At 42.9% G+C, this 27,961-nt stretch overlaps 1 protein-coding gene across 1 annotated transcript; it reads right to left on the bottom strand.

The window, feature by feature from the left end:
- Nucleotides 1–513: 513 nt before the first annotated feature.
- On the bottom strand, nt 514–27,787 carry LOC139465395 (UPAR/Ly6 domain-containing protein qvr-like). Its single transcript, XM_071247101.1, has 4 exons — nt 27,780–27,787; nt 25,303–25,356; nt 8,092–8,241; nt 514–2,365 (listed from the first exon to the last, which is right to left on the bottom strand). Exons 2-4 carry the CDS (start codon nt 25,346–25,348, stop codon nt 2,145–2,147), a joined length of 417 nt encoding a protein of 138 aa, XP_071103202.1. The 5' UTR covers nt 25,349–25,356; nt 27,780–27,787; the 3' UTR covers nt 514–2,144.
- Between the last annotated feature and the right edge of the window lie 174 nt (nt 27,788–27,961).

Genomic DNA, 27,961 nt, shown 5'->3' with positions numbered 1-27,961 from the left:
TCGATTGTTGAAATATATACTTTAGAATCAATAACGCAACTTTGATGATGACTTTGCTTCTCGTTTGAGGTTCAGACACGTCATTTTGAATTTCTTGACGTTTTACATATATTATATATAAAAGGTACAATTAGCATGCTTTGTCGGGAAATTAAACACGTGTCCACCTCTCATTGATCTTGTTATGGCAATGGCTGCTGTGTTTCTCCTTCTCCTGGCGGCCATTATTATATCAAAGGTTGCATTTTCTTCGTGTTATTTCGGTTACCGACCTCAGTTCCCCTTGATCAACACTGGTTAACTCAGGGTGAATCAAGTTAACTCAGGTCGAATCAAGTTAACCCAGGTTGCCCAAAATCTAGTAACCTCGGTTGACAAAGGTCACACAAAATATATTTATCGAGAGCACGTACTCTAATACGACCCTGAGTTCCTGTAATCCCCCCTCTCTGCCCCCCCCCCCCCCCCAAAAAAAAAAAAAGAATAGAAAAGAAAAATTGAACTTTGGGGAAGCTGAAGGTCACAGGTCACACTCCGCGAACCGGCTCTGCAACAACCCTTTCCACTTTAGTGAGATCTAGAATGAGACATAGCAAAAGGAGTCATACAATGTAGCAATGCGTATTTACCAGCACCTGACATGTATACTTCAAGCATACAATCACTTCCAGTGAGGAAAACTTCAGCAAACAGAGCGGTAAGCTATTACATATATAGCAGTAAACACGCTGAGGAAAAGTGAATCGTGTGGACGTCTCAAGTGGACTATTTTGTCATGAGGAGTCGGGTTTGATTTTAGTCCTGCCTATCGTCTATCGACTATCTGTTCCCTCGTCAGCTGACTTTTGCTTTCATTGATATCTATAGTAGTATGGGCCAAGTTCCAAATACCCTGTGAAAGCTCATGACGCTTAATTACTATGACCCCGGCCAATGGATCAGTGTCCACTCCATTTTCAGTCTCATCTCCCTTGGGAGTACACAACCCAAGCTGCCTGTGAGGCGCTAAAAGGTTAACAGTTACATTACCATCTCATCCTACCGGGTACCCCATTCACGGTTGGGTGAACAAAATCACTTACCAGACACCACATGTGCTTTATTGTGGGGCAGAGCCAAAGCGCTAGAAACTATTAATTTTTACAAATCCAGCCCCGTTCTATATTCGTTTTGTTCTCGTCGTAGCTTGTTTCTTGCTGTGTCCTATGTGCGGTAAAATAAATTTCGAGCATAATTCTGAAGTCTCACTCATAAGTGATATTAACGGAATAAATATCCCTGGCCGGCACACCAAAATGCGTTAAACGTATGTATTGTTACTCTGGTGCTCGGCATTAAGGGTCTAAAACAAGGACTGCTCGGCTCGGAGTCAGTAAACTGTGTCAGAGTGAGGTATCCATGTTAAACTGCGGAATAGTACAAGCAGGTCCCCTACACGCGTCCATGCACGTCGCTATGTGCAATAAGTGCAACAATCCTGTGCGCGACCCTAAACCCCATTTTATCTCACCTCACCTCAAGAACTACTTTGTTTGGATCTACTTTGTCACTATTTTCAAAATTCAATTTTTGAAACATGACCATGTTCTGAAATAATGAATGCGTTAATGTTAGATTTATTTACCCGAACACATATGATGTCAGTTCAAAACACAGTATAACACTGGTCTCCATGGTCTCTAGCAATAACTATGAACGTCATTTGCTTAAATAAAGCCTAGACGTAGATATTAATATCTCCAGTAATCCATGAGCAAGAGGCTGCTAACCTGTAAACTACACGAGGTTGTTGTTACCTCACCTTAACTACAGTGCAGTGTCCATTCAATATGATGTACATCAACAATCATGAAGGCAAGGCAAAAAGCAAACATTTCCTGCAACAACAGTTCAAATTATATAAAAATGTTAAAATGAAATACTGATTCAATATCAACAAACATTGAACAACAATATGAAATGTCTCAAAATGACTTCAATCGTGGGACTTGGAAAATGTACATTACAAAACCCTGATACACGGCATGTCATGCGAAGGCAAATACTGACAAGACTCTGTCATACAATAATCGGGAAACAATTTCCCATGCGGCTGGGCCGACAGATATAAATAATAACCACAATTCTAAGTGCTTGAAAGAATATTATGTTGGGAAAATGTTCATCAGAAAGAACTGTAGAGCAGTCAAGGTCAAGGTTGCGGCCCACGACCCGGAAGTACCAGCAGGCGCTGCGGCATTGCAATCCTTCTGGTCGCAGAAGCAAAGATGGCCGTATTTAGACCCTCTCTCTTTCATACAGACCAGGTGCTTTTGCATCTTCATGTTGATATCTTTGGAGCAGGTGCGTGTGTAATGTACTGCACCTGGAAATAGGAATATAATACATATACTGTCAGATTTACTCATATGTTTACATATGAGCGTTAAAACCAAGACGCAGAAAATACCGTTCCCTGAAACACTCAGACCTGTAGTCTTTGCTCACATTGGGCATGCAGCTTGAAAATAAGCAATAAGTAGAATATCCGAAAGCATTATGATATCACGGTTGAATAATTATTTACATGGTTACCGGACTAAAATTATTGGATGAAGGCAGACTTCTGATCGTGTTTGTTATTCATGCTATCATTATTATTGCTGAGGGTATACTATTACTACTACTACTACTACTACTACTACTACTACTACTACTACTACTAGTAGTAGTAGTATTCACAGTATTGAAAATTCACACGAAGAATCATATCAGACAATAAGTCCCACTACCCTCGCGTTCCCCCAATCGCTTATATTTATCAATTATAGTGGGAGGGCGTTGTTTGATTAACGTGGAGGCTCTTCATGATAGAATTGTATTCTGCACTTTTGCACACATATATTTATCTGATGATCCTCTTGTGAAGCACGTCAAGACTCATGATGAAAACAAGACATTCCACAGTCAACCATCAATGTGTGATTTTGCATCAAAATGTAAACATGAAATGTAGATTATGCAATGATGCACAGAGGTCCATCCATGGTACGACCCCGAATATAGAGGGCGTCACGGAAAATGAAAAATACAAAATTCTTTGGAATAGGCCCACAACAGGAAAAACATGGCAAATCCGCGGACCTCACTTTCGAAACGTGACGCGTGCATCCCAAGTAACAAGTTCTCCGACCCCCAGTTGTTCTCGGTGCCTTAGGTTTGGTACCTCACAATCTACAGCTGTTGACAGACTTTGGGAGAGTACCCGGTTTTGCTGCCAGGAATACAGCTCTTCTGAAAATCATGGTAATGCAGAAGGCTGCATTGTTGGGGAGTCTCCATATTCTCCGAAAGGTTCTGGGTGGGTTCGACTTGGCAGCGCTTCAAAAGTCACAATCAAAAGGTACCAGTTCACCACAAGACCTATCTATCTGCCAAGTGTGGTTGAGGTATCTCTCATGGGTTTTTAGTTCTGCTGCGGAAACGAAACGTGACGGACGGACAGCACCCATTTCTATACCCCCCTTCCGCTTCGTGGCGGGGGATAATAAACAGTAATTCAAGGGCTGTGAGAATCAATGACTGAACCTCGAGGAATCGCCTAAGAGCTGCAGACTTAAAGGCCAGTGAATGGTGTACGGATGACGCGACAGCACAAGCAGCATGGTATGGACTTTACGTCATGGCGTACGACACGTTCAGTGATGAGTCACGCTTCAAACTTGACTTTGCAGATGGTCGAACCTGTGTATTGAGACGCCGACATGGACGATACCATCCATGTACTGTCGGACAAAGTTATCGATATGGTGGTGGGTTAGGTAACAGAGCTTTTACGTTTTGATGGTCGCCTGACAAGTCTTCGCTTCCGTGATGAGGTTCTAAGGCTGTACCCTGGCGAAACTTTGAGTTTCAGCAAGGCAATGCTCGTCCTCATACAGCATGTCATCTTCCCGAGGCAAGAGAGTTAACTGACTTTAAAAGTCCAGTTTCCAACCTTGCCGAACTAGGCTGGAATTATTGGGCTCGACCGTAGCGCCACCAGTGACTATTACGAGTTATGTCCCCTCTAAGCCTCTCCTATGGACCAATCAGATTCCACCTCTCGTATCACTTGCGTTTGCTACACACAAAATGGTGGCGCCCAGTCAGGTCGATCTGATCGATAAGCAAGATCTATATTGTGATAAAGGGGTATTACATAGCAGAATGCATCAAATCAAGTGAACACCTTGATTAAAAACATGAAAAGATTTGGCAAATATCTGCTGTCAACGAGTTGGCGGTGCACATGATTTGCAAATCCATTTTTTATCCGATTTTGATTGGACTATGCATAGACTCGCTAGTCCAGCCAAAATGTAACTCCATTATACAAGCCTAGTTCGGCAAGGGTGGAAACTGGACTTTTATAGTCAGTTAACTCTCTTGCCTCGGGAAGATGACAGCATGTGTGTCGATGGACTTTCTTCAACTCCACAACGACACAGAACTCGACTCCCCTTGCCCGCCAAGAGCCCAGACATTAATCCCAACGAACAACTCAGGGATGTCATTGGACGTCGAGTCAGTTATCGGGACGTCCAACCACAGACATCGGACGCCATGTCCCTTGCTCTTTAGGACGAGCGGCGGGCTGTTCCACGAGTTGTCATCCGGGCGGTAATCCCTCGTGTACCTCGCAGATATCAGAAGGTCATCCGCAGACATGGAAGACACACCAGATACAGACATTTTCAAATGTACTGACAGTAAACCTAATTGCCCTATATTTTACATTGTTCCCTTTTTCGTTTCCATCAGCTTATGTATCACTGGTAGATGGAAGCATTTATTGTACCACTGATTCATAGAGATACAACTTTATAACAGCTTCACGCGCTGACGGGTTCGTTTATGACCCAAACCATATACCCTAATGATGTCACTTTAGTGTCATTTCAGCAATATTTCAAAACATTCTGAACTGACCTGAACTTTATTTTAGTCAAAATTACATCATCATCATTATTATCATAGCACATAAAATTATCATAGCAGTTTGAGGTTAAGAGGGGACATAATTACCTACCATGTCGATCTATAATTATTGCATACAATCACTGGTGGGATTTTCAGTTGGTACTTAAATGACTTCATAACGAGAAATTTCCGAAGAACATTTACATTTTTGCTTTTAAACATAAACATCATTTTATGGACAAAGGGAAAGTAAGTATACTTTTCTATGATAACTAAAGTAGTCACATATAAACAAGTACTGATATTCATCGCCAAAATCAGAAACAAAGGTCACATTGTCTTCCAGCAACATTTAATTTGTTCCATCTTCCAGTTTCTACGGGTAGTCATGAGGTTCTAAATTGTAGGTGAGGTGAAATTGGGTTAAACATTGCGTTCGAAATCATTGCACTTATATGGTGACGTGCATGATGTGTGCGTGTGTGTCTGTCTGCTTGTACTAGTCCGGACTAAAGCCGGTTTAATAGTGCTAGTCCACTGTGATACCATGCCGCAGTTTAACATCAATACCCTACTCAGACACGGTATAATGACTCCGAGCCGACCAGTCCTTGTCTTTGTCCCTTTGTCCCTTAATGCCGAGCGCCAGACAGGGCAACAACAAGTACCACTGACCTTCCGCTCTCCGTGCGTGCGCTCTACCACTAGACCACGGAGGCGGTCTTTAACTAAGATATAAATTCGGAGGTAGAAGTTCAAGGTATTCTTTTTATTTCGAATATTGAACTACACGTTATCATCTTATCAAACTGTGCTTCTTTGACAATAGCATGAATGCCAACGCTGCCATCTGCTAATAATTATAAATCAAACCTCCCGAATCCGCTTCTAAAACACATAGACCACTGATATGGTACAGTATACCGCGGCCCCCCAATCCCCCTCCAATAGCCCCCAATATATATGTAATATCAAATAATCGGTCCCTTACGTAGCACTAAGGTCGATGTATACAAGTCGGTCCATTAGTACCTGTCTGTAATTCTCCAACATGTGTTAAACTTGATAATTATATCAGCGTTCGGATTAAGGAGGTTTAATGTTGAAATGATTTGCAATTCTGTGACCATCGCCTTGTTAACTTAAGTCTAACGAACACTGCCCCAGTCTAGATGTCTAGTCAGCGTATGCGCGATGACTCTGGCTGTATTGATCTCGACAGCGCCTTTGCTAACCCGTGTTCACCTATCTGCCTACCCGACCCAGGACGCCCTGACCCACGTGTCACTGAATAGCATCTCACTGGATACAAGCATACAACTGACTGACTGCTAACTCGGTCACAACTCCAACACTGAACGGATCTTGTACCTGTTGCTGTAATTTATGGAAGCGTTTGTTTGTTTGTTTGTTGTTTAACGCCGCCCACAATATTACAGCTATATAACGGCGGTCTGTAAATAATCGAGTCTGGATCAGACAATCAGGTGATTGACATCATGAGCATCGATCTACGCAATGAAGATACGATGACATGCATGAACCAAGTCAGCGAGCCTGACCACCCGATCCCGTTAGTCGCCTCCTACGACAATATGGAAACGTTGACGCCCTCGTGTACTATATCAGCATCATGCCTTCAATAAAACATTTATTCCTTCGTTAAGACTTAAAATCGAAATTGAACTGGAAAACGGTAATTCTGACAGAAAATAGCTGATTATCTCCCCTTGATGTTACCACACCAGGTAAATGATCATTATTTCCGTTTCATGACGGCGTGTCAGCTTTCAGATAAAGGAAAATCCAGATACGTCCACGTTTTGAGGTACTGACCAAACGATGTACATAACCAGGACCATTATGGATTCGAACTCGTGATAACCGGATCCAGGCAAGCCCCAGGGCAGCGCCATAGACTACTGAGCTAGCCACGCTCCCATAACGTAATGAATACTGAAATACCGAATGTCTGAAGCTAATGGGGGTTAGAGAAAAATAAATTCATTGCCTAGGTAACAGTGTTACCTAAGTCGGGTTCTTATCAACACGACTTACACAAATCTCTTTTTTCGCTGCATTGAGTGTCCATGTCTGAGCTCGTGTTCCATAAAAAAGTCAGTGGCTTCATCAACAACCCACGGGGAATAGTACAGGAAGCAGAAGCATCGTGCTCCTTTATGACCCACAGCGAGGTGACGGCTGTGCTTCAGCACTTGAAATTATGTGTTGACCATTTACCTCTGATGTCATCAGTTTTTCACGTTCTCTCATTTTGCTACATGCTCTGTACACGAAAGGGTTGAACTGACTGACCCCTGTGCTCTGTACACGAAAGGGTTGAACTGACTGATCCCTGTGCTCTGTACACGAAAGGGTCGAACTGACTGATCCCTGTGCTCTGTACACGGAAGGGTCGACCTGACTGATCCCTGTGCTCTGTACACGAAAGGGTTGAACTGACTGATCCCTGTGCTCTGTACACGAAAGGGTTGAACTGACTGATCCCTGTGCTCTGTACACGAAAGGGTTGAACTGACTGACCCCTGTGCTCTGTACACGAAAGGGTTGAACTGACTGATCCCTGTGCTCTGTACACGGAAGGGTCGAACTGACTGATCCCTGTGCTCTGTACACGAAAGGGTTGAACTGGCTGACCCCTGTGCTCTGTACACGAAAGGGTTGAACTGACTGATCCCTGTGCTCTGTACACGAAAGGGTTGAACTGACTGATCCCTGTGCTCTGTACACGAAAGGGTTGAACTGACTGATCCCTGTGCTCTGTACACGAAAGGGTTGAACTGACTGATCCCTGTGCTCTGTACACGAAAGGGTTGAACTGACTGATCCCTGTGCTCTGTACACGAAAGGGTTGAACTGACTGACCCCTGTGCTCTGTACACGAAAGGGTTGGACTGACTGACCCCTGTGCTCTGTACACGAAAAGGTTGAACTGGCTGACCCCTGTCGCTCTGTACACGAAAAGGTTGAACTGGCTGACCCCTGTGCTCTGTACACGAAAGGGTTGAACTGACTGACCCCTGTGCTCTGTACACGAAAAGGTTGAACTGGCTGACCCCTGTGCGAAATACAGGATATGCGAAAAACGCACGTTAAATCTCCATTACGAAGAAGAAGACTGACCCTTACCGGAAGAGAGTTCTGTGACCCATTTGGCGCAGTAGCCCTTGCATGCTACCTTGGTCAGCTCCGGGTGGCTGATGTTGAAAGGATCCCCACAGAAGTCGTCGCGGGACGGGGAGATCGTCGTGCAGTAGAAGCAGTCTATGACATCGTTATCTGTCAACAAATAAACTATCATGTACTTTCTAGGCTGCCCAACAGCCCCCGAAAGGACTCACGAACAGTTTACATCATACAACCCCTACCACTTCACTGTGAACATCCGGGTTAGAATAAGTCCTCAACAACCCATGCTTGCCGTAAAAGTCACAAGAGGCCTTCATTATCTACCAAGGCCCGAGAAGATCCGGGGAGGAACTGGTCTTCAGCAACCCATGCTTGTCGTAAGAGGCGACAAACAGGATCGGTTGGTCAGGCTCGTTGACTTGGTTGATGCATGTCATCGTATCTCAGTTGCGTGGATCGATGGTCATGATGTCAATCACTGGAATGTATTGCCCAGAATCGATATATTTCCAGACAACCGTCATATTGCTGGAATATTGCTGAGTTCAGCGTTAAACAACAAACAATAATCAATCATAAAAGTTTCATCTGAAATATCAAATTAACCTGAACCATAACACGTGACGTCTGTGTGAAGATGTACTCTATTCTAGCATGATGGCCGATTTGTATCTTTACTCAGAGCAAATACATATTTCAACATGTAACGACTGTTCTGTCCAACGGCACATCCATGCATAAATATTCATGAAAACACTTGTGGCTGCGGCTAGCGATAAATCAATGAATGGCTACTGAATGTGAAACTGTAGATTCAGCATGTGTTTTCCTATAAATCTATCGTAAGTCTTATATCATCCACATCTTGCTGCAGAAACCAGACTCGTCAATAAGCGTTATGGTCTCCAACGTAAAACATACGTAAATAATAGCCCCCTCAACACGTTGTCCTTCGCTGTGACCAGATTGGAGATCTCGCGAGACTTGCTTATGTAGTGCGATGTCAAGTAAGGGTAATTTATCGCGAGAAATTGCGTGATAAATATTCACGAATGGATCCATAGATGCTGTAGAGGGCGACAGCATCGATATGCCTATCAGTTTGCGTCGACATACTCATTCGAAATTTAAACACGTGATACGTGAGGCTTTACGTTGTAAATGCAATGTCCATTTTGATTTCAATAGTACCCTCGATATCAAAATAAACGCCATGTTTTATGCATGAAATATGTTCAATGTTTCAGCGAAAAGGAAAGGCTATGTTCGATCTGTTTTGTCGAATGTTGTTTTATCTGGATATAATCTCTGATCATGTAGTCATGCTTTATCAAATTGATTACCTCCTGTAATGCAAATATGTGCTTTTGGAAACACATGCATGAAGGCTAGTATTTGTATTGACTAGCCCGGCGAGCGCACAGTAATTTTTTTATTATCACTGGCTTGTGTCAATGGTGATGCTGGGAACAGATGCACCTTTCTATTCTGACAAACCACATCTTATGACCCAGCGTCACATAGTTTGTGATATTTATGTCTTATGTTTTAGGTGAGTGAGTGAGTATGGTTTTACGCCGCTTTTAGCAATATTTCAGCAACATCAACGGGGGACACCAGAAATGGGCTTCACATATTGAGCCTATGTGGGGAATCGAACCCGGGTCTTCGGTGTGACGAGCGAACGCTTTACCCACTAGGCTACCCGCCCGCCCCTGTTATAGGTATGGGGAAATGGAGTATAACGTCGCGTCCAAATTAATTGCACTTATATAGCGACGTGCGTGCACGTGTGGGTTTGGCTGCTTGTACTAGTCCGGATCATTGGGCATTTATTTTCTCAAATCCACCTTCGCGAGATCACACCTTAAATATGAAACATTGGACAACTATTATCTCAAATCCACCTTCGCGATCACACGTTGAACTTTGAACACTGCAAACTATTATCTCAAATCCACCTTAGCAATGTTTCAGGTTCAAGATGTGTCTCGAGAGTATTAGATTATTTACTATGGACTATTTGTTCTCAACAAAGACATCGTGCATGTAACAACTGGGTAATCGTGACTGATCATATTTGCTTAGCCAATAAATCACTTCTTGCTGTTCGATCTCTGTTTGGGGTCAATGTTTTTCTGACTTTATTAATGCCACCGCTCGGGGTAAAATACTGAAAGTACACCACCACCACCCCTTAAAATAAGTGAGTGAGTGAGTGAGTGAGTGTTCAGCGAGTCAGTCAGCGATTGTACAGTAGTACCCGTTTACACGACATTAGGCATTGCACAATTTTTCAAGTTTTACTTCCAAACTGTTTCTGTTCACCCGGGACCGCCTCCGTGGTCTAGTGGTAGAGCGTCCGCCCGGAGAGTGGAAGGTGCAGAGTTCGATCCCGGGCCGCGTCATACAAAAAGACATGATGAATATGAATTTAAGATGGACGTGATGAACACACTATATCTGTAAACACCAGTGGTAGAGCGTCCGCCCGGAGAGCGGAAGGTCGGGGATTCAATCCCCGGCCGTGTTATAGCAGAAGACGTTAAAAGATTGTACTTGTTGTTACCCTGTCTGGCGCTCGGTCATTAAGGGGCTAAAACAAGGACTGGTCGGCTCGGAGTCAGAATGGGGTATTCATGTTAAACGAAGAAAAGACGAATTGACAAACATATCCGCCGCAATAAACTCGGTGACAAATTCCGAGATGAACTGTTTTCGATGTAACGGTGTTCGAGAGTCGAGTATATGTGTATCAATCGCCGCTAGGTGACGGAGTAAGATCGTGCTTCATACTTCACGTGGCAACAGCATGTCTGCTCGGCAGTGAACCGGTTGTGTTAGATTGGTTGAGTAGTAGAGGGACCACGCGTGATTCAAGCTATTCCTTTTCAGAATCAATATAAAGAATACACCACTAACATCTAACGGCTCATTATTTATTGAAGCATGCAATTTCCTGATGTAATATTTACAACAGCAGTATGAAGACAGGTGTGGAGGGTTTTTGTAATATATTATGGCTGTACACTACAACGCAGGCAAAGAACCAGGGTCTCGTCACGAGGTGCTGGCGGCTCCTGGGGAGGATTACTTCGTGAGCTGCAAGAATTCTGAATACCGTAAATTCGCGCAAAACAGCGCCCAGGGTTGATCCACAGAAGCCACCTTCCAATCCTCTCCTGTCGATGTCATATTTGTTGACCATGTTCCGATCGCGATGTGATTGACAGAAACATATGATGTGCATTGAATGGCTACCTGTAGATGATAGGTTACACCAAGGATAGTGATAGCTGGACTTTATCACAGATAGTGTAGATATGTGCACAGGTAGTTCAAAGATCTAACATCGGAGATAGTTGACAGATATGCGCTATCACGGATGGTGAGCAGATAGGCGACATCACACACAGCTAAAAGAGGGATAGTACAAGGATAGTTAAATAATCGATAGTATAAAGATATTTAAATAACAGATAGTGTTGAATAACGGATAGTGTAAGGACAGTTGATAACGGAGAGTGCAAAGATAGCTAAATAACGGATAGTGTCAAAATAGTTAAATAACGGATAGTGCAAGGATAGCTAAATAACCGAACAGTGTAAAGATAGTTAAATAACGGATAATGTAAGGACAGCTAAAAAACGGATAGTGTTAGGATAGTTAAATAACCGATAGTGATAAAGATAGTTAAATAACGGATAGTGCAAGGATAGTTAAATAACCGATAGTTTAAAGATAGTTAAATAACGGATAGTGTAATGATAGCTAAATAACGGATAGTGGATATATACATCTCGGATAGTGCATAGATATATATATGTCTCGGATAGTGCATAGATATATATATATGTCTCGGATAGTGCTTAGATAATTACATTCTGGATAATGTACGCGTAGGTTACATCTCTGATAATGTGCCGTTAGGTTACATCTCGAATAGCGCAAGGATAAGTACATCTCGGATAGTGTATTGACAGGTCACATCTCGGATAGTGCATGAACACGTTACATCACGGGTAGTTGATAGTTAAGTTGCACCTCGGATAGTTCACAGGCGACACCAGGCACAGTTGAATGATAGGTTACACTGTGCATGGTTGATCCATAGGCTCCACCTCGGGTAGCTGCCTTTATGCTTTATCACGACCAACGGGGGTAACCATGACATGGAGGACAATCAGGAACCTTTTCACGTCAATCTGCTGAATATCTGCCACCACAAACCAGTCTCCTATGTACTGTTCCTTCCACGCGTCCACCAGCTCGAAACACGGCAATGGCCGTTTACCGAAATACGGATATAAATGAAATATTCAGCATCGCAGATGAATACAATTCGTGTGATTAAAATACTGCGCTAGACAACCTTTCACCATCACGCACGGCGTCTCAACATCGCATGATCCGATAGAAGATTGCTCAACACTTGTTTTACGTCATATTGTTTGCAACAAAGAAAGTTTCTATCGACAACCATTGGGTTGCATAACCAGGGGTCCTGATATTCCGGCTTCACCTTTTTGTTATCATGAAGATAGTTAACGAATTGCGGGACAGCATATTGTGAGATGTCCGAGTGAAATGGGGATCCTCTGGTCACAATGGCTGAATCTAATGGACATAGTCACGAACCATCTGAAAAGCTGTGGTTTATTGCCATCGTCATGGATGATTGTGTGAATTATTTGAGTTTGATGCTTAATGTGTTTAAGTGGGATGGTAGCTAAGAAGTTTCGCAGGCCGTTGACCATTACTATTTTGAAGAAATACAAAGCGATCGGAAACATAGACATACGACAGTCGTAGTGAGGGGATCGATTTGTAGAATGGTGACATGGTACTAACAGAAGAATTCGAACAGACAATCACAACCCACAACTTATGGAAATAAAACTTACAATGATTTGTTTTGCGCCTGTACTCAAGTCTCAATTCGGCTGAAATAAGTCTACCATATTCCCCCTCAACAGAATAGCATAGCCATAAAGACTTTGTATTTGCCTACATTACACAACATTATAACTCCATAACAGAGGACTAAAAGGTTAATTCAAGTATTGACACTCCATAATGGTTCCTGGGAATTCCCCCGAGTCTCCGACAGACTGATGATGTCAGGCAACTCACCAGCAGGGTCTTGGGGGCGTGGCAGGCAGAGGAGCTCCTGGTGTTGGTACCTTACGCCTAGAATAGCCATTTGTTCCAACCACCTGAGCACGATAGCTCTGTCCTCGCTTCCAGGAATCAATTCCTGATAGTTCTGCTTTTCTGGTGGCATAGCTTACTTGAGTGTCTTTACTCTTTCTGAACTTAATATAGGCTTACAACTTTGACATTTGCAAGCTAAATCCTTCTCGTAAAAGTAGGCCATTTTCCTGTTTCGTATTGTCACATTATTTAGTTCGATAAAGTAAGAACATTTAGAGTATCAAGTTGTATATACTACGTTCCTGTACACTGGCAGAAACAGGTCAGTGTTAGTTAAAGAGTGAGTGAGTGAGTGAGTTTGTTTTTACGCCACTTTGAACAGTATTGCAGTTATATCACCGCGTGTCCGCTTAAGGCCGCAGGAAAGTCTGAAGTAATGCAGATCTTAGACATTTACCAATTTTGTGAAACCCACGACCACTGATCTAGTGCTGACAACCGAGAATAATAATCGGCGCGAATCTAGGATTCAAACCCACGACCATAGGTTTCTGGCACGTCTAAGGGACGCAACTCCGTACAGCGACTTGCGGCGTCTTAGAAACCTGGGACTCCCGTGTCCCGATTTCCTATAAAGATCCCATCAGTCAAGAATTCCAATCTCTAGCTATAGTTGTGCGTATAAAGAAACGCCCCTCTGTATGTGTGTTTCGTTATGTGCTGTTTAACGCCGCACTCAGCAATATTCCAGTTATATGACGCGGTCTGTAAACAAGTAAGTCTGGACGAGACAATCCAGTGATTGACACCATGAGCATCGATCTACACAACTGGGATACGACATGTATCAACCAAGTCAGCGAGCCTGACCACCCGATCACGTTAGTTGCCTCTTATGACAAGCATGGGTTGCTGAAGACCAACTCTAACTCGGATCTCCACGGCTCCCTATTTACGTGTACAAAGAGTAGTGTAGTGGTCAATGTGTTGACTTCTACAACCGAAGACCCGTGTTCGATTCCACGCACGGGTAAGCATTTGTCGGTGTCCCTGTCGTGATTTTGTCGGGTCAGTGGTCGAAACCTACACGCATATCATGAGGAAACACGTTGCCACCAAAAACTTAGATCCACAAGAAATGACCTTGGGAAGGCGGAGGCGCGGTCACGTTCTAAAAATTGGGATAAATTACAAACTGGTTGATGATTATAAGTACAACGGAGGCATTTCATCGCGGACTGACGTCACAGAGCGTCCGTTCAAGACATGCCTGGAGCCTACAGTATGGAAATGTATTGTGAAATACCAATCGATATTTGTCTTCAAACAGAGTGTGAAGTCAAGGTGTTAAATACAATTAGAGTCAATTTCAGCCCGCTGTTGTTGCTTGTAATGCATTTCTTTAAACTACTCAAAACATCAAACTGAATTTGAGGTGACTCAAATTGGCTTAACACAATACGAGATGTGGCCTTACGAAACCCCAGGAGCAAATCCTGTGGCTGATTCTAAGAATAGCGGATCCCAGAAACTATGGGTACAAGGGAAGGTGAAGTGATTCTTCACAAAACAAGGGAAGGTAAAGTAATTCTTCACAATACAAGGGAAGGTGAAGTGATTCTTCACAAAACAAGGGAAGGTAAAGTTTTTCTTCACAATGTCCCCATTGTTATGTTTGACTATCACCCCTGCTGGCCTCATATTATTTCAAAATTGATTTCAATATTTATGCGTTTATGGACGTAAAAAATAAAAACCGGTGTAATCACTGTATACATTTAAATATCTTTTAGATTTATTGAAACAAGAAGCAAATACGTTTGCAATCATTTGCATTTTATTTATTCATACTTAAACGTTCAAAATGATTTAGTTAGACGGTACACTCCTCTGAAGCAAGATGACTACAACTTTAAAAAAAATAAAATTTATGAAGTAATTATAAGAGTGATCATTAAGTGAGTTTGGTTTTAACGCCGCTTTGAACAGTATCCCAGTTATATCACGGCGTGTCAGCTTAATGTGGGAGGAAGACCCGAAGTAATGCAGGTTTCGGACGTTTCCCACCTTGGTTAAACCAACCAGCACGTGTATGGTGCTGACAAACCTGGTAACATAATCGAGGCGAACCGGGACTCACAATCATAGGTTTCTGGCGTGCCTAAGGGAAGCAACTCTGCCATGGGACGCAAATCCGCACAGCGAATTGCGGCTCGTATGAAGAAAAGAATTTATCTTTAACATGTATTTTTCACTAAGTACATAAAACTTTCTTGTTTTTTGCAACGACGTTTTAGAGCTATTTGCTCCGTCATCCGGTGAAATACTCAGAGAGCGCATTTGAGTTGATATTGTAGATGTTTCCTCACCTACGTATGTGGGGGCACGGGTGGCCCAGTCGTCTAAGGCGCCGCGATTCGCTGTGCAGAGTTGCGTCCCTTGGCCGATCCAGAAACCTATGATTGTGGATTCGAATCCCGGTTCGCCCCGTTTAGGTTTCTAGGTTTGTCAGCACCATACTCGTGCTCGTGAGTTTCACCGAAGTGGTAAACGTCTGAGACCTGCATCACTTCGGGCTTTCCTCCCACATTAAGCTGACACGCTGCGATATGACTTGAATACTGTTAAAAGCGGCGTTAAACCCAACTCACTCACTCACATTCGTTTGTTCTTCAACTTCAAAATACATGTCAAATGTTATTTTCGTGATTTTATACATAATTTACATTACTTAAATGCAAGTGTTTCTACATCATGTTGAGATCCTAGGAATGACTTACGAACTTCGTAAATACCCGGTGTCATCACTGATTATTTTGTTCCATTTATGTATTTTTCACCGCAATTTTGCCTTTTACACCGAAGACATCGGTTTCGTTGGATGTCGAGACCGGTGCTTTCCTAGTGTTGACGTTATACATTTACATCTCAGCGTTGTGGAACAAACGTATCGCCGTCTCCGGTTGTCTGGCATACACGGATAACGTTCATTAGATGAAGTTCCTTATTCATCAAATGTCATGTAATTTCCTGTCTTCATCTTGTGTGATGAGAAAATAGAAGCGCGCCGACCCTGCTCTACGCAGGATATTTGTCACGGGCAATTTCTCATATTAACAAGTTCATTTGTCAGAGTAATATCGTTGGGAGTCTAAATGTATTTGTAAGGCCATTCCTTTGAGGGTTTTATCAAATATTGGCCACGACGCTCCGGGAGTGGGGTCACTATGAAGGCGGGTATTTGTCTCAGAGTACGGTCCTCTCATTGTGATGTAGGCCTTAAAGTCTGATACACAACATAGGCAGGTTCACGTTCATGTATTTGTTTGTCGGATACCAAATGACATGCTTATCTCATATATATATTTTCCCCAGTGGCGGTTTAGATTAGATAGCATGTGTGGAGGCGGGAGAATGTTTTATTTATAACATGCTTAGTTTTCAGCAAGGGACCGGACATTGGATATCCAGAGCGCGGGGCCTGGATTTAGTGGGGTTTTTTAATATAATTGTAAATCTTGACATTAATATATAATTTGTTCCAGAAAAAAAGTGGCAACAATATTTGTCCATTTTTCTGCACAAGTCCTGAAAATTTATTTGTCGTGAAATTAATTTATCGGTCCCTCCTAAGATTTCGTGTTTTGAAGCAGTGACCAAAAGATCCAGTCTCAAACAGAAATACACACACAAACGCACGCACGCACGCACGCACGCACGCACGCACGCACGCACACATAAACGCAAGCACGAAGGCACGTGCGCACGAACGCATATGCACAAAGACACGCACGCACGCACGCACGCACGTACATAAACACCCGCACACGCAAACATGCACGCACGCACGTACGCCCAAAACATCTCGAAAATATTTATTGGTGGGTCCAGTATATTCGACAGAAAGCTAATAATAAGATATTTGGAGTCCTGTTCGTGTTCTATTGAGACGACATAGGAGGTTTGCTGTCGTAATCGTGTCAACAAAAATTATATCCATACATCCTATATCAGTTAATCGTCACACAGACGTGATAGGTTCGGATTTGCCACTATATACTGTAAATAAATGACATGAATATATTACCATATGGCAGTCACACAGTACTCCGAGTTCTCATATCAATACGAACCACAATGCCACGTCTTTACTCGCGAGCAAGGATCTGTGCATGCCGTTTACTGAAATGTCAGATACCTCTTGTCAATTTCCATAAACTGGTAATTAAATACTATAGGTCATACGGAAAGGTAATTACAAAAGTGCAACGCATGTAAATTTCCTCCATGTTAATCGATTGTATCCACATGACTAAACTTGGTGTCGACCTCGCTTGTTATTATTTTTACACGGGTTCCATTGAAGTGTTTTAACGACCGCAATATATTGTCACTTTCTATCAATTTGACAATTATGTATTCACACATGTTTTTCTGTAATCTTTTGGTGTTGATTCGGGCTGATGCAATGCGTCAGTTGCAATATGTCAACAGTGACAAGATGAAACAATACGTGCAGGCTTGTTAAACGATACGGGGGAGCTGCGCAGGAAATTGATAATCACGGGATTACTGAAACGAATGGACACTCAGGATGTTGTGCTAGATAAAGCCTAATTTCAAAATGAGTTTTCGTAAAAACGCCGACGTCCTTTGGAGTGGATCGGGCATTGGCATTGCCGCTACAGGAATTTAGATATATTGACAAACAGTGTACAGCCGCGAACAGTGACGGACTACTCCGAATAGTACTGCAAATACAATACAGTAGCTACTGGCACTACTACCACATCTGCTCCTGCTCTCACTGCTACTACGACTGCTGCTACTGCTACTGCTACTAAACGTACTGTGCTACCACTACTGCTACCGCATTACTAATTTTACCACAACAACTGTTACTGCTACCAGATCACTACCGGATCACCACCACTGCATCTGTCATCACTACAACAACTGTTACTGCTACCAGATCACCACCACTGCATCCGTCATCACTACAACAACTGTTACTGCTACCAGATCACTACCGGATCACTACCACTGCATCCGTCATCACTACAACAACTGTTACTGCTACCAGATCATTACCGCTATCACTACCACTGCATCCGTCATCACTACAACAACTGTTACTGCTACCAGATCACTACCAGATCACTACCACTGCATCCGTCATCACTACAGCATTTGTTACTGCTACCAGATCACTACCACTATCACTACCACTGCATCCGGCATCACTACAACAACTGTTACTGCTACCAGATCACTACCACTATCACTACCACTGCATCCGGCATCACTACAACAACTGTTACTGCTACCAGATCACTACCGCTATCACTACCACTGCATCCGTCATCACTACAACAACTGTTACTGCTACCAGATCACTACCACTATCACTACCACTGCATCCGTCATCACTACAACAACTGTTACTGCTACCAGATCACTACCGGATCACTACCACTGCATCCGCCATCACTACAACAACTGTTACTGCTACCAGATCACTACCACTGCATCCGTCATCACTACAACAACTGTTACTGCTACCAGATCACTACCACTATCACTACCACTGCATCCGTCATCACTACAACAACTGTTACTGCTAACAGATCACTACCGCTATCACTACCACTGCATCCGTCATCACTACAACAACTGTTACTGCTAACAGATCACTAGCGCTATCACTACCACTGCATCCGTCATCACTACAACAACTGTTACTGCTACCACATCACTACCACTGCATCTGTCATCACTACAACAACTGTTACTGCTACCAGATCACTACCACTGCATCCGTCATCACTACAACAACTGTTACTGCTACCACATCACTACCACTGCATCTGTCATAACTACAACAAGTGTTACTGCTACCAGATCACTACCACTGCATCCGTCATCACTACAACAACTGTTACTGCTACCAGATCACTACCACTACATCCGTCATCACTACAACAACTGTTACTCGCTTCCAGATCACTACCGCTATCACTACCACTGCATCCGTCATCTCTACAACAACTGTTACTGCTACCAGATCACTACCGGATCACCACCACTGCATCCGTCATCACTACAACAACTGTTACTGCTACCAGATCACTACCGCTATCACTACCACTGCATCCGTCATCACTACAACAACTGTTACTGCTACCAGATTACTACCGCTATCACTACCACTGCATCCGTCATCACTACAACAACTGTTACTGCTACCAGATCACTACCACTATCACTACCACTGCACCCGGCATCACTACAACAACTGTTACTGCTACCAGATCACTACCGGATCACTGCCACTGCATCCGTCATCACTACAACAACTGTTACTGCTACCAGATCACTACCAGTGCATCCGGCATCACTACAACAACTGTTACTGCTACCAGATCACTACCATTGCATCTGTCATCACTACAACAACTGTTACTCGCTACCAGATCACTACCGGATCACTACCACTGCATCCGTCATCACTACAACAACTGTTACTGCTACCAGATTACTACCGCTATCACTACCACTGCATCCGTCATCACTACAACAACTGTTACTTCCACCAGATTACTACCACAATCACTACCAGTGCATCCGTCATCACTACAACAACTGTTACTGCTACCAGATCACTACCACTGCATCCGTCATCACTACAACAACTGTTACTCGCTACCAGATCACTACTGGATCACTACCACTGCATCCGTCATCACTACAACAACTGTTACTCGCTACCAGATCACTACCGGATCACTACCACTGCATCCGTCATCACTACAACAACTGTTACTTCCACCAGATTACTACCACAATCACTACCACTGCATCCGTCATCACTACAACAGCTGTTACTGCTAACAGATCACTACCGCTATCACTACCACTGCATCCGTCATCACTACAACAACTGTTACTGCTACCAGATTACTACCACAATCACTACCACTGCATCCGTCATCACTACAACAACTGTTACTGCTACCAGATCACTACCACTATCACTACCACTGCACCCGGCATCACTACAACAACTGTTACTGCTACCAGATCACTACCGGATCACTACCACTGCATCCGTCATCACTACAACAACTGTTACTGCTACCAGATCACTACCACTATCACTACCACTGCACCCGGCATCACTACAACAACTGTTACTGGTACCAGATCACTACCGGATCACTACCACTGCATCCGTCATCACTACAATAACTGTTACTGCTACCAGATCACTACCACTGCATCTGTCATCACTACAACAACTGTTACTGCTACCAGATCACTACCACTATCACTACCAGTGCATCCGGCATCACTACAACAACTGTTACTGCTACCACATCACTACCATTGCATCTGTCATCACTACAACAACTGTTACTCGCTACCAGATCACTACCGGATCACTACCACTGCATCCGTCATCACTACAACAACTGTTACTTCCACCAGATTACTACCACAATCACTACCACTGCATCCGTCATCACTACAACAGCTGTTACTGCTAACAGATCACTACCGCTATCACTACCACTGCATCCGTCATCACTACAACAACTGTTACTTATACCAGATTACTACCACAATCACGACCACTGCATCTGTCATCACTACAACTGTTACTCGCTACCAGATCACTACCACTGCATCCGTCATCACTACAACAACTGTTGCTTCTACCAGATTACTACCACAATCACTACTACTGCATCCGTCTTCACTACAATAACTGTTACTTCTACCAGATTACTACCACAATCACTACCACTGCACCCGTCATCACTACAACAACTGTTACTGCTACCATCACAACTACCACGACTACTGCTAACGTCATCACAACTACAACTACTACAGGTAAAACCATCACAACTACCACGACTACTGCTAACACCATCACCACTACAGGTAAGGTGAAATGGGATATAACGTCGCATTAAAGATTATTGCACCTACATAGCGACGTGCATGTCCCATATTTTAACATCTTCTGGTATGACGCGTCCGGGGATCTAACCCACGACCTTTCACTCTCCGGGCAGACGCTCAACCACTAGACCACGGAGGCGGTCCCTTCACCAACACTTCCTACACTACCAGTACTACTGATACAACCTCCGCCACTCGCAAGACGGTAAACATCATAATTAGCACTGATTTTGTTCCTCCTTCCCCACCCCCATTCTCCTCCTACGACAAGCCATCTTTAGGGATTCCAGGGAAGACAAGATCCACGCAATATCACGAGACAACTGGCATATGATAGATCCTTGCTGTTTGACAATGCACAGAAAAAGTAAATGTGTTGTTTACTGAAGAAAACTTTGTTTCGAATTTAGCCTTGTATTACCATAGTACAATGTAAGAGCAAACATACACAACACGATGCCACCATAACCACACTAACAATGAGGAAATCACCTTTACAGTGAGTAAGATTCTTGGAACAGATACGCCTAGAACACTGGAACTGAATAAATGGTTAGACACAGCCGATAACAACACGTGGATGCCATCTTCGTCAAAAGTATGGGATTAACTGACACTATAACGGTGATACTTTGTAAGTCAATAAGACAATAACGGTGCGTGGTCTTTAGAATGGGGATTCTTGCACAATAGAGCGATGCTGTTTTGTAAGACAATGGATCGAATATACTTTGTTACACAACGAATGGTGATGCTTTATTCTGTAAGGCAATTTGGATTGTTTGACCCAGACGCCCGTGCGTGGGGGTGGGGGTGGTTGGTGGTTGGGGGACCGTATGTGTCAATGCACCATTACCACTGCTCAGTTTGGGTGCATGTAGGAGTTAAATGGTCTGAACGAAAATAAATACCTAATTGTTTCAAATTAAGTTTCAATATACCCCCGAACAGCGACTCTCGACTCTGACCTTCCTACGTTTCGAAAGTTTTATGGTAGACATGTTGAGGACATTATCATATTTGACGCAGTGACAAAAATGATAACTGATGATATTTTCTATTTTGACTTGCATTATATGTTCTCTGGGATTTTTTTTCAGGTGTACAATTGACTTGCCTTTGCAAGTGTTTGTGTCAGGTGCCACCGATGGGGCAGGATACGCTCGTCTTTTCGCAAACACCTTGTATCATCACTATTTGAAAGTGTTTATTAAATAATAATCTCTACAATACATTTATTCAAAGCATTTTAGTTTTTAATGTCCACTGCTGGTAAGGGAGACTGTCTGTTCAAATAAAATGAGCACAGTCAGCAAAATCTCAGGTGCCCAATTTCAACACATCGGCGAAATGTATGAGCAGGAAATTGTCAAAAAGCCGAATTTACTTTTTCTAGAATATCAGTTTCTACCTTCTGGTAGCCGACTTCGCTTTGCCGATGCTAAAAATCATTGGAAATCATTCATATCAGCCATTATTAGTTTTTTTAAATGAGTATCTATCAGTTTGATACCTTTTAACAGTTTCCTGTATACAAATCTTATCCTGCCATTTTCCCTTTTTTGCTGTGATATATACATATAATATTAATGTACTTCTTGAATACCATACCTTGTCATCACCGTGATAATGTCAAACTTTCTACATGTGTTTATCTTTGATTATATTAATAAGTGTCGTATTTTTTTTATGTCCCTAATAAAAATGTCATATATTTTCCTTTTTTCATACGTTAGTGCTGATCAATTGTGCAATATGAATTTCCCATGGGATATTAAAGTGGCTGTCTTATCCCATCTTATGTTCATGAAATAGTGGGAAGCGTTCGATCGACGCTGCTTTTAGTGGGTATAGTTATGCTCAAATACGTTTCATAAATTGTTTTTAAATATAATTTTGCATAAATGACTCAATTGTGAACATATTAACTTGGTCTCGTCGCTATATGGCTGAAATAATGCCGATGCGACGTTACTCACTCACTCACTCACTGCTTTTAGTCGAGACTTGTAAATGTGGAATGGGTTTTGTCGTTTTTATTTATGCTGGACTCTGATGTAAGTTTCATGTATCAGATAAGAGTATTAATAGATGCATGTCACCTTGTTCGTTAACACGTACTAAACTGAGGATGATAACAGGACCATCTAGTAAGGTCTACCGTTAGCGGTGGATTCTCAACCTGTCATCACTCCGACAGCCGATGGGCCTACGCTCCATAGACTCTCCTTACAGTAAACTCAGTTTGACCTTATGTACAGTTATGTCGGTATCTATAGTATATAAATGTCTCAATAATGTCGAGGATCAAGCTACTTGACTAATTGTACGCCGAGAAATATAAGTGGGAGTATATCACCGCAGGTATAACCAGAGCTCACTAAAGGCTGTAACGGGACGCAATACTCTTTTACAACGGAGCACAAAACAAATACAGTATGTCAACCCTAGGAACACTTATATGAATACAGGATGTGCTGAACACCATGAGTCTTATGAGTGAGTGGGTTTAACGCTGCTTTTAACAGTATTCCAGTAATATCACGGCGTGTCAGCTTAATGTGGGAGGAAAGCCCGAAGGGTCACTTCGGTAAAATCCAAAGAGCACGGGTATGGTGCTGACAAACCTAGAAACATAATCGGGGCGAACCGGGATGCGAACCCATAATCATAGGTTACTGGCGTGCCCAAGGAACGCAACTCTGCACAGCGAATCGCGGCGGCTTAGACGACTGGGTCACACGTGCCCCCCACCTCCCCTTCCAACACCACGAACACGTGGTGCACATGATGAATATGAATTTAAGATGGACGTGATAAACACACTACATCTGTGAACACCAGTTGTATAGCGTCCGCCCGGAGAGCGGAAGGTCGGGGGTTCAATCCCCGGCCGTGTTATAGCAGAAGACGTTAAAAGATGGTACTTGTTGTTACCCTGTCTCGCGCTGGGCATTAAAGGGCTAAAACAAGGACTGGTCGGCTCGGAGCGAGTATACTGTGTCTCAGTGGGGCATTCATGTCAAACTGCGGCATGTTATCTCAGTGGGCTAGCACTATAAATCGGCATCAGTCTGGACTAGTACAAGCAGCCACACACACACACGTGCATGTACGGCGCTATATAAGAGCAATAATCTTGGACGCGACGTTCAACCCCATTTCACCTCACCTCATCTCTTTTAAGAGATTCCCCAGGAGACAACGGAGATAATCGTCCGCGTTACATGTGCGTCAAGAAAGAATACCCAATCGAGTTGTATTGGCACCAGAATGGCCATATAACCGTAATGTTCAACCTGGCTGACTTAGTGTGCAGTCGTACCCCAACGACCACTCGATACTCACTTTGTCACACCCTGGGATACCAGTGTGTTATCGGCTATCTATTAATCTGTATAGTGGAATTGATGTACGTCTCACAGTAAGCCGGTTCACTCTAAATGAGTTTCACTGATCGTTCCTCGTAAAATGGTTATAAAATGACACTGATATTCCATTTGACGTTAGACTTGTATTAATGTCGGTGTGTGATTATGATGACCGGAAGCTATAGAGTCATACTGTGGAAAACATTGAGAAGTGAAGAATGCATGGAAAACTAGCTTTAGAAATTTTACTTGAAGAATGTTAGAATCGTAAATCCAAACTACATAAATACTGCATGTTGATAAATGTTTCAAAATTTCAGTTTAATGTCATATGCATCTGAGTGAATGAGTATGGTTTTATGCCGCTTTTAGCCATATTCCACCAATATTGCAGCGGGGGACACCAGAAATGGGCTTCATACATTTTAGCCATGTCGGGAATCGAACCCGGGTCTTAGGCGTGACGAGCGAACGTTTTAACCACTAGGCTTCCCGACCGCCTCGAGCGGCATCTGAAGATTGCATAGCGTGTCTCAATACATGTGCATATAAAAATTCGTGTTGCACATCAGCTATTTGACGTGTGGCAATCAATTCAGTGCTATAACTGGACATGGAAAGTCATAATAATTTCTAAGTAATATTTATATTTGAATATGATATACTATTAGCCTGACAAGTTATTTTATAAAACGTAGCTGGATAGGACACACTTACCCGAGTGGCACTCCGTGTTCTTTGAGGCCGCCGACAGGAACGTCATCAACCACACTGTAACAATCATAGGAGAAAGATGTAAGTATCAACATCCGAGCTAGCCTACTTCGTAATACGTCGCTATGGCAACCATCAGACGCCGGGCTGTCAGCGTGTCATGGTGTTATGCAGTATTCTGTAGTATCATTCATGGGCCTTGGCTTCTTTCTGTTTCCCGTGCGTATGTGTGGCCAAGCCGAGAGGCCGACTTCATATAGGTCACGGCTCAAGCACTTGCAGTGTAGGGAGCTTGCAGCGTTACGCAATATGTTGCCTGTGTGGGTCGAAGTTCCGCGAAGATGATAACGTTTGTCTCCTCCGTAACTTCTCCTCACCTCCTCAGGGAAACAAAGATGACTTTTTATGGCAATATGTGGCAGATTACAGATCTGTTTTGAATACGCTTCAATTAAAACTGGCAGCTGTGTGGTCACCTCTCCTGCCGCGGCGCGTGCTGTGAATGCTGAGACAGGCGATAGTATATACATCAGCGTGTTCCCATTCTGCCCCTGCGAATTGGAATGCATATACTTTTAACCCATTACATTGACTAGTGGTTATGAATCATGCAAGTATTTCTCTGTGATATATTACCTCATCAGGAAATAGGGCCATAAATCACGAGAAGAGCTTGCAAAAAAGTAAAGAACTAAACACAGCTAATGTCTTTGATCCTAATAGTTGTGTGTTTAAGCACGGGATTCTGTGCGTGTAATTCAAATTACACTGGAGACCCTCAATATAAAACAAACAAATCTTTACATCTTTTTTATGACCTTTCCAAATCCTTACTAAATTGACTTCAACGAGAACCGGAAGTATATGGACTGAAAACGGATACGAGGTGCTTGGCTGGAACCTCTCTTGAAATCTTTTCAATTTTGGAAATAATCATGAAAAACAGACACTTACTAAAGTCTCAAACCAGGCTAATGTGAAATAGCGGTTCGATTGATTCTTCTCCAATTGATCGCGAAGGTCCGGGATTTAACAGCTAAATACCGCATTCAGTCTCCTTACATAACGCCCCGAAACACAAGTCGATGCTTGGTCGAGACCAAAGAAGTAATCACGATCGCTTAAAAGCCCACAAATGGTTTTGAATTATCACTAAACAGCGCCAAGTCAGAGAGAATATTCAACGTGAATGCACAAGGACGCTTGAGAAAACAGCAGTGAGATTCCTCTCCGCCGCAGCTGAGGTTCCCGACCGGACCCGAACGACAATGTGCACGGTACAACTGTTGCTCTCTTGCAGAACGAACGGCACCGGATATCGAACCGTTTTATGGTAATAGATTCCAAGCTGATTTACGACAAAAGATGATTGAAATCACACGGTGAGGTTTAACTGACGGAGTCGAGCGAAGCCCTGCTGTTAGCGACAACCTGTGTTCAGAGCGAACGCTGGCGATTCCCCAGCGACAACTGCCTGAGATGTGACACCGAAAATTATATAGAATAAAACGCTGGGCTATATATAGTCTATATTATTACAATGCTCTACGCAGCTGTATGCGTCTTGCCAGTTGCACAAAACAATTCACATCGCGTTCTTGTAAAATCTTATTGAAAATAAACTAGGGTGTTCAAGTAAGGAATACGCATGTGTCTTTCTCGTGAGGGGCAATATTGTCTGAGAAGATGATTTTGAGAGTTGCGTCCCTTAGCCGTGCAAGGATCAGCTAATACTGGGTTCGTATCCCAGATTCGCCCAGATTCCAACATGTCAAATAGTACTATCTAATTCAACGCTTGTTTCCTCTGCAACTTCTTCTTACCTCATCAGGAAAACAAAGACGACTTGTTTATACAGATATATAACATATATCGCAAAGGACAATGAAGAACGAAGCGTGTTTATTTCAAGATGAAACATTGTTTTCTGTGGACGTCACTTCTGGAGATTCGGATATGCGCTTGCAACTTGAATACGTCATATATTGGTCGACGTTATTTTTAAGAGGGAAGTTTCTGTCAAGTTGTTACCCTCATATATAGCTGGGCCGAACGATCGCATCCAGAGGTTGCAGAGATATGACAATCGTTAGTAGGAGAAAAGGTACAGATGACAGACGTGACGATTGTGAGAATATGCGGATACCAACCTTAACCCACCTGTTCGTAAAATGGTCTAAAATACATACCGTCAGAAAGATGTATACCAATACACGCTTACATACCGTCAGAAAGGTGTGTACCAACAAATCACAACGTACTGTCAGAAAATCTATATTGATTAGCCATACGTACTGCCAGAAAGATGCATACTAACATATTCCTACGAAGTTCAAAGCCATAATAGTTTATGGTTGATTTTGCAGGACGATTGAAGTCACATTTTCATAGTAAATAAAACCGACAATATCCTATCCATAATTATAAGAAATCTCTGATAAAAGCAGTGTTAATGAATCACCTTCAAATAATGTTCCTACCAGGTATTCGCGAAATATGAACGAATCCTGTTCCATCGGTTGCACCTGTTGCAAACTCCCCGTTTTGACTTGTACCCGTATTTTATCAAGTGAACACTGCACTTTCCTGTCCATGTGTTTGCAATGGCTGTCACCGGTTGGGCAGGATACACCCATCTTTTCGCGAACTCCTTGCAGCCACA

This window comes from Haliotis cracherodii, unplaced genomic scaffold (assembly GCF_022045235.1).
Source record: "Haliotis cracherodii isolate W230 unplaced genomic scaffold, xgHalCrac1.p SCAF_18, whole genome shotgun sequence".
NCBI lineage: Eukaryota > Metazoa > Mollusca > Gastropoda > Lepetellida > Haliotidae > Haliotis > Haliotis cracherodii.
The sequence above is the reverse complement of the archived record's forward strand: the minus strand, read 5'-3'. Positions and strand labels throughout refer to the sequence as shown.

Coding starts and splice junctions, on each gene's coding strand:
- LOC139465395 (XM_071247101.1), bottom strand. CDS start 25,348: ATGACGTTCCTGTCGGCGGCCTCAAAGAACACGGAGTGCCACTCGG. Junction 8,242..25,302: donor GAACACGGAGTGCCACTCGG/GTAAGTGTGTCC, acceptor ATTTGTTGACAG/ATAACGATGTCATAGACTGC. Junction 2,366..8,091: donor GGTCACAGAACTCTCTTCCG/GTAAGGGTCAGT, acceptor TCCTATTTCCAG/GTGCAGTACATTACACACGC.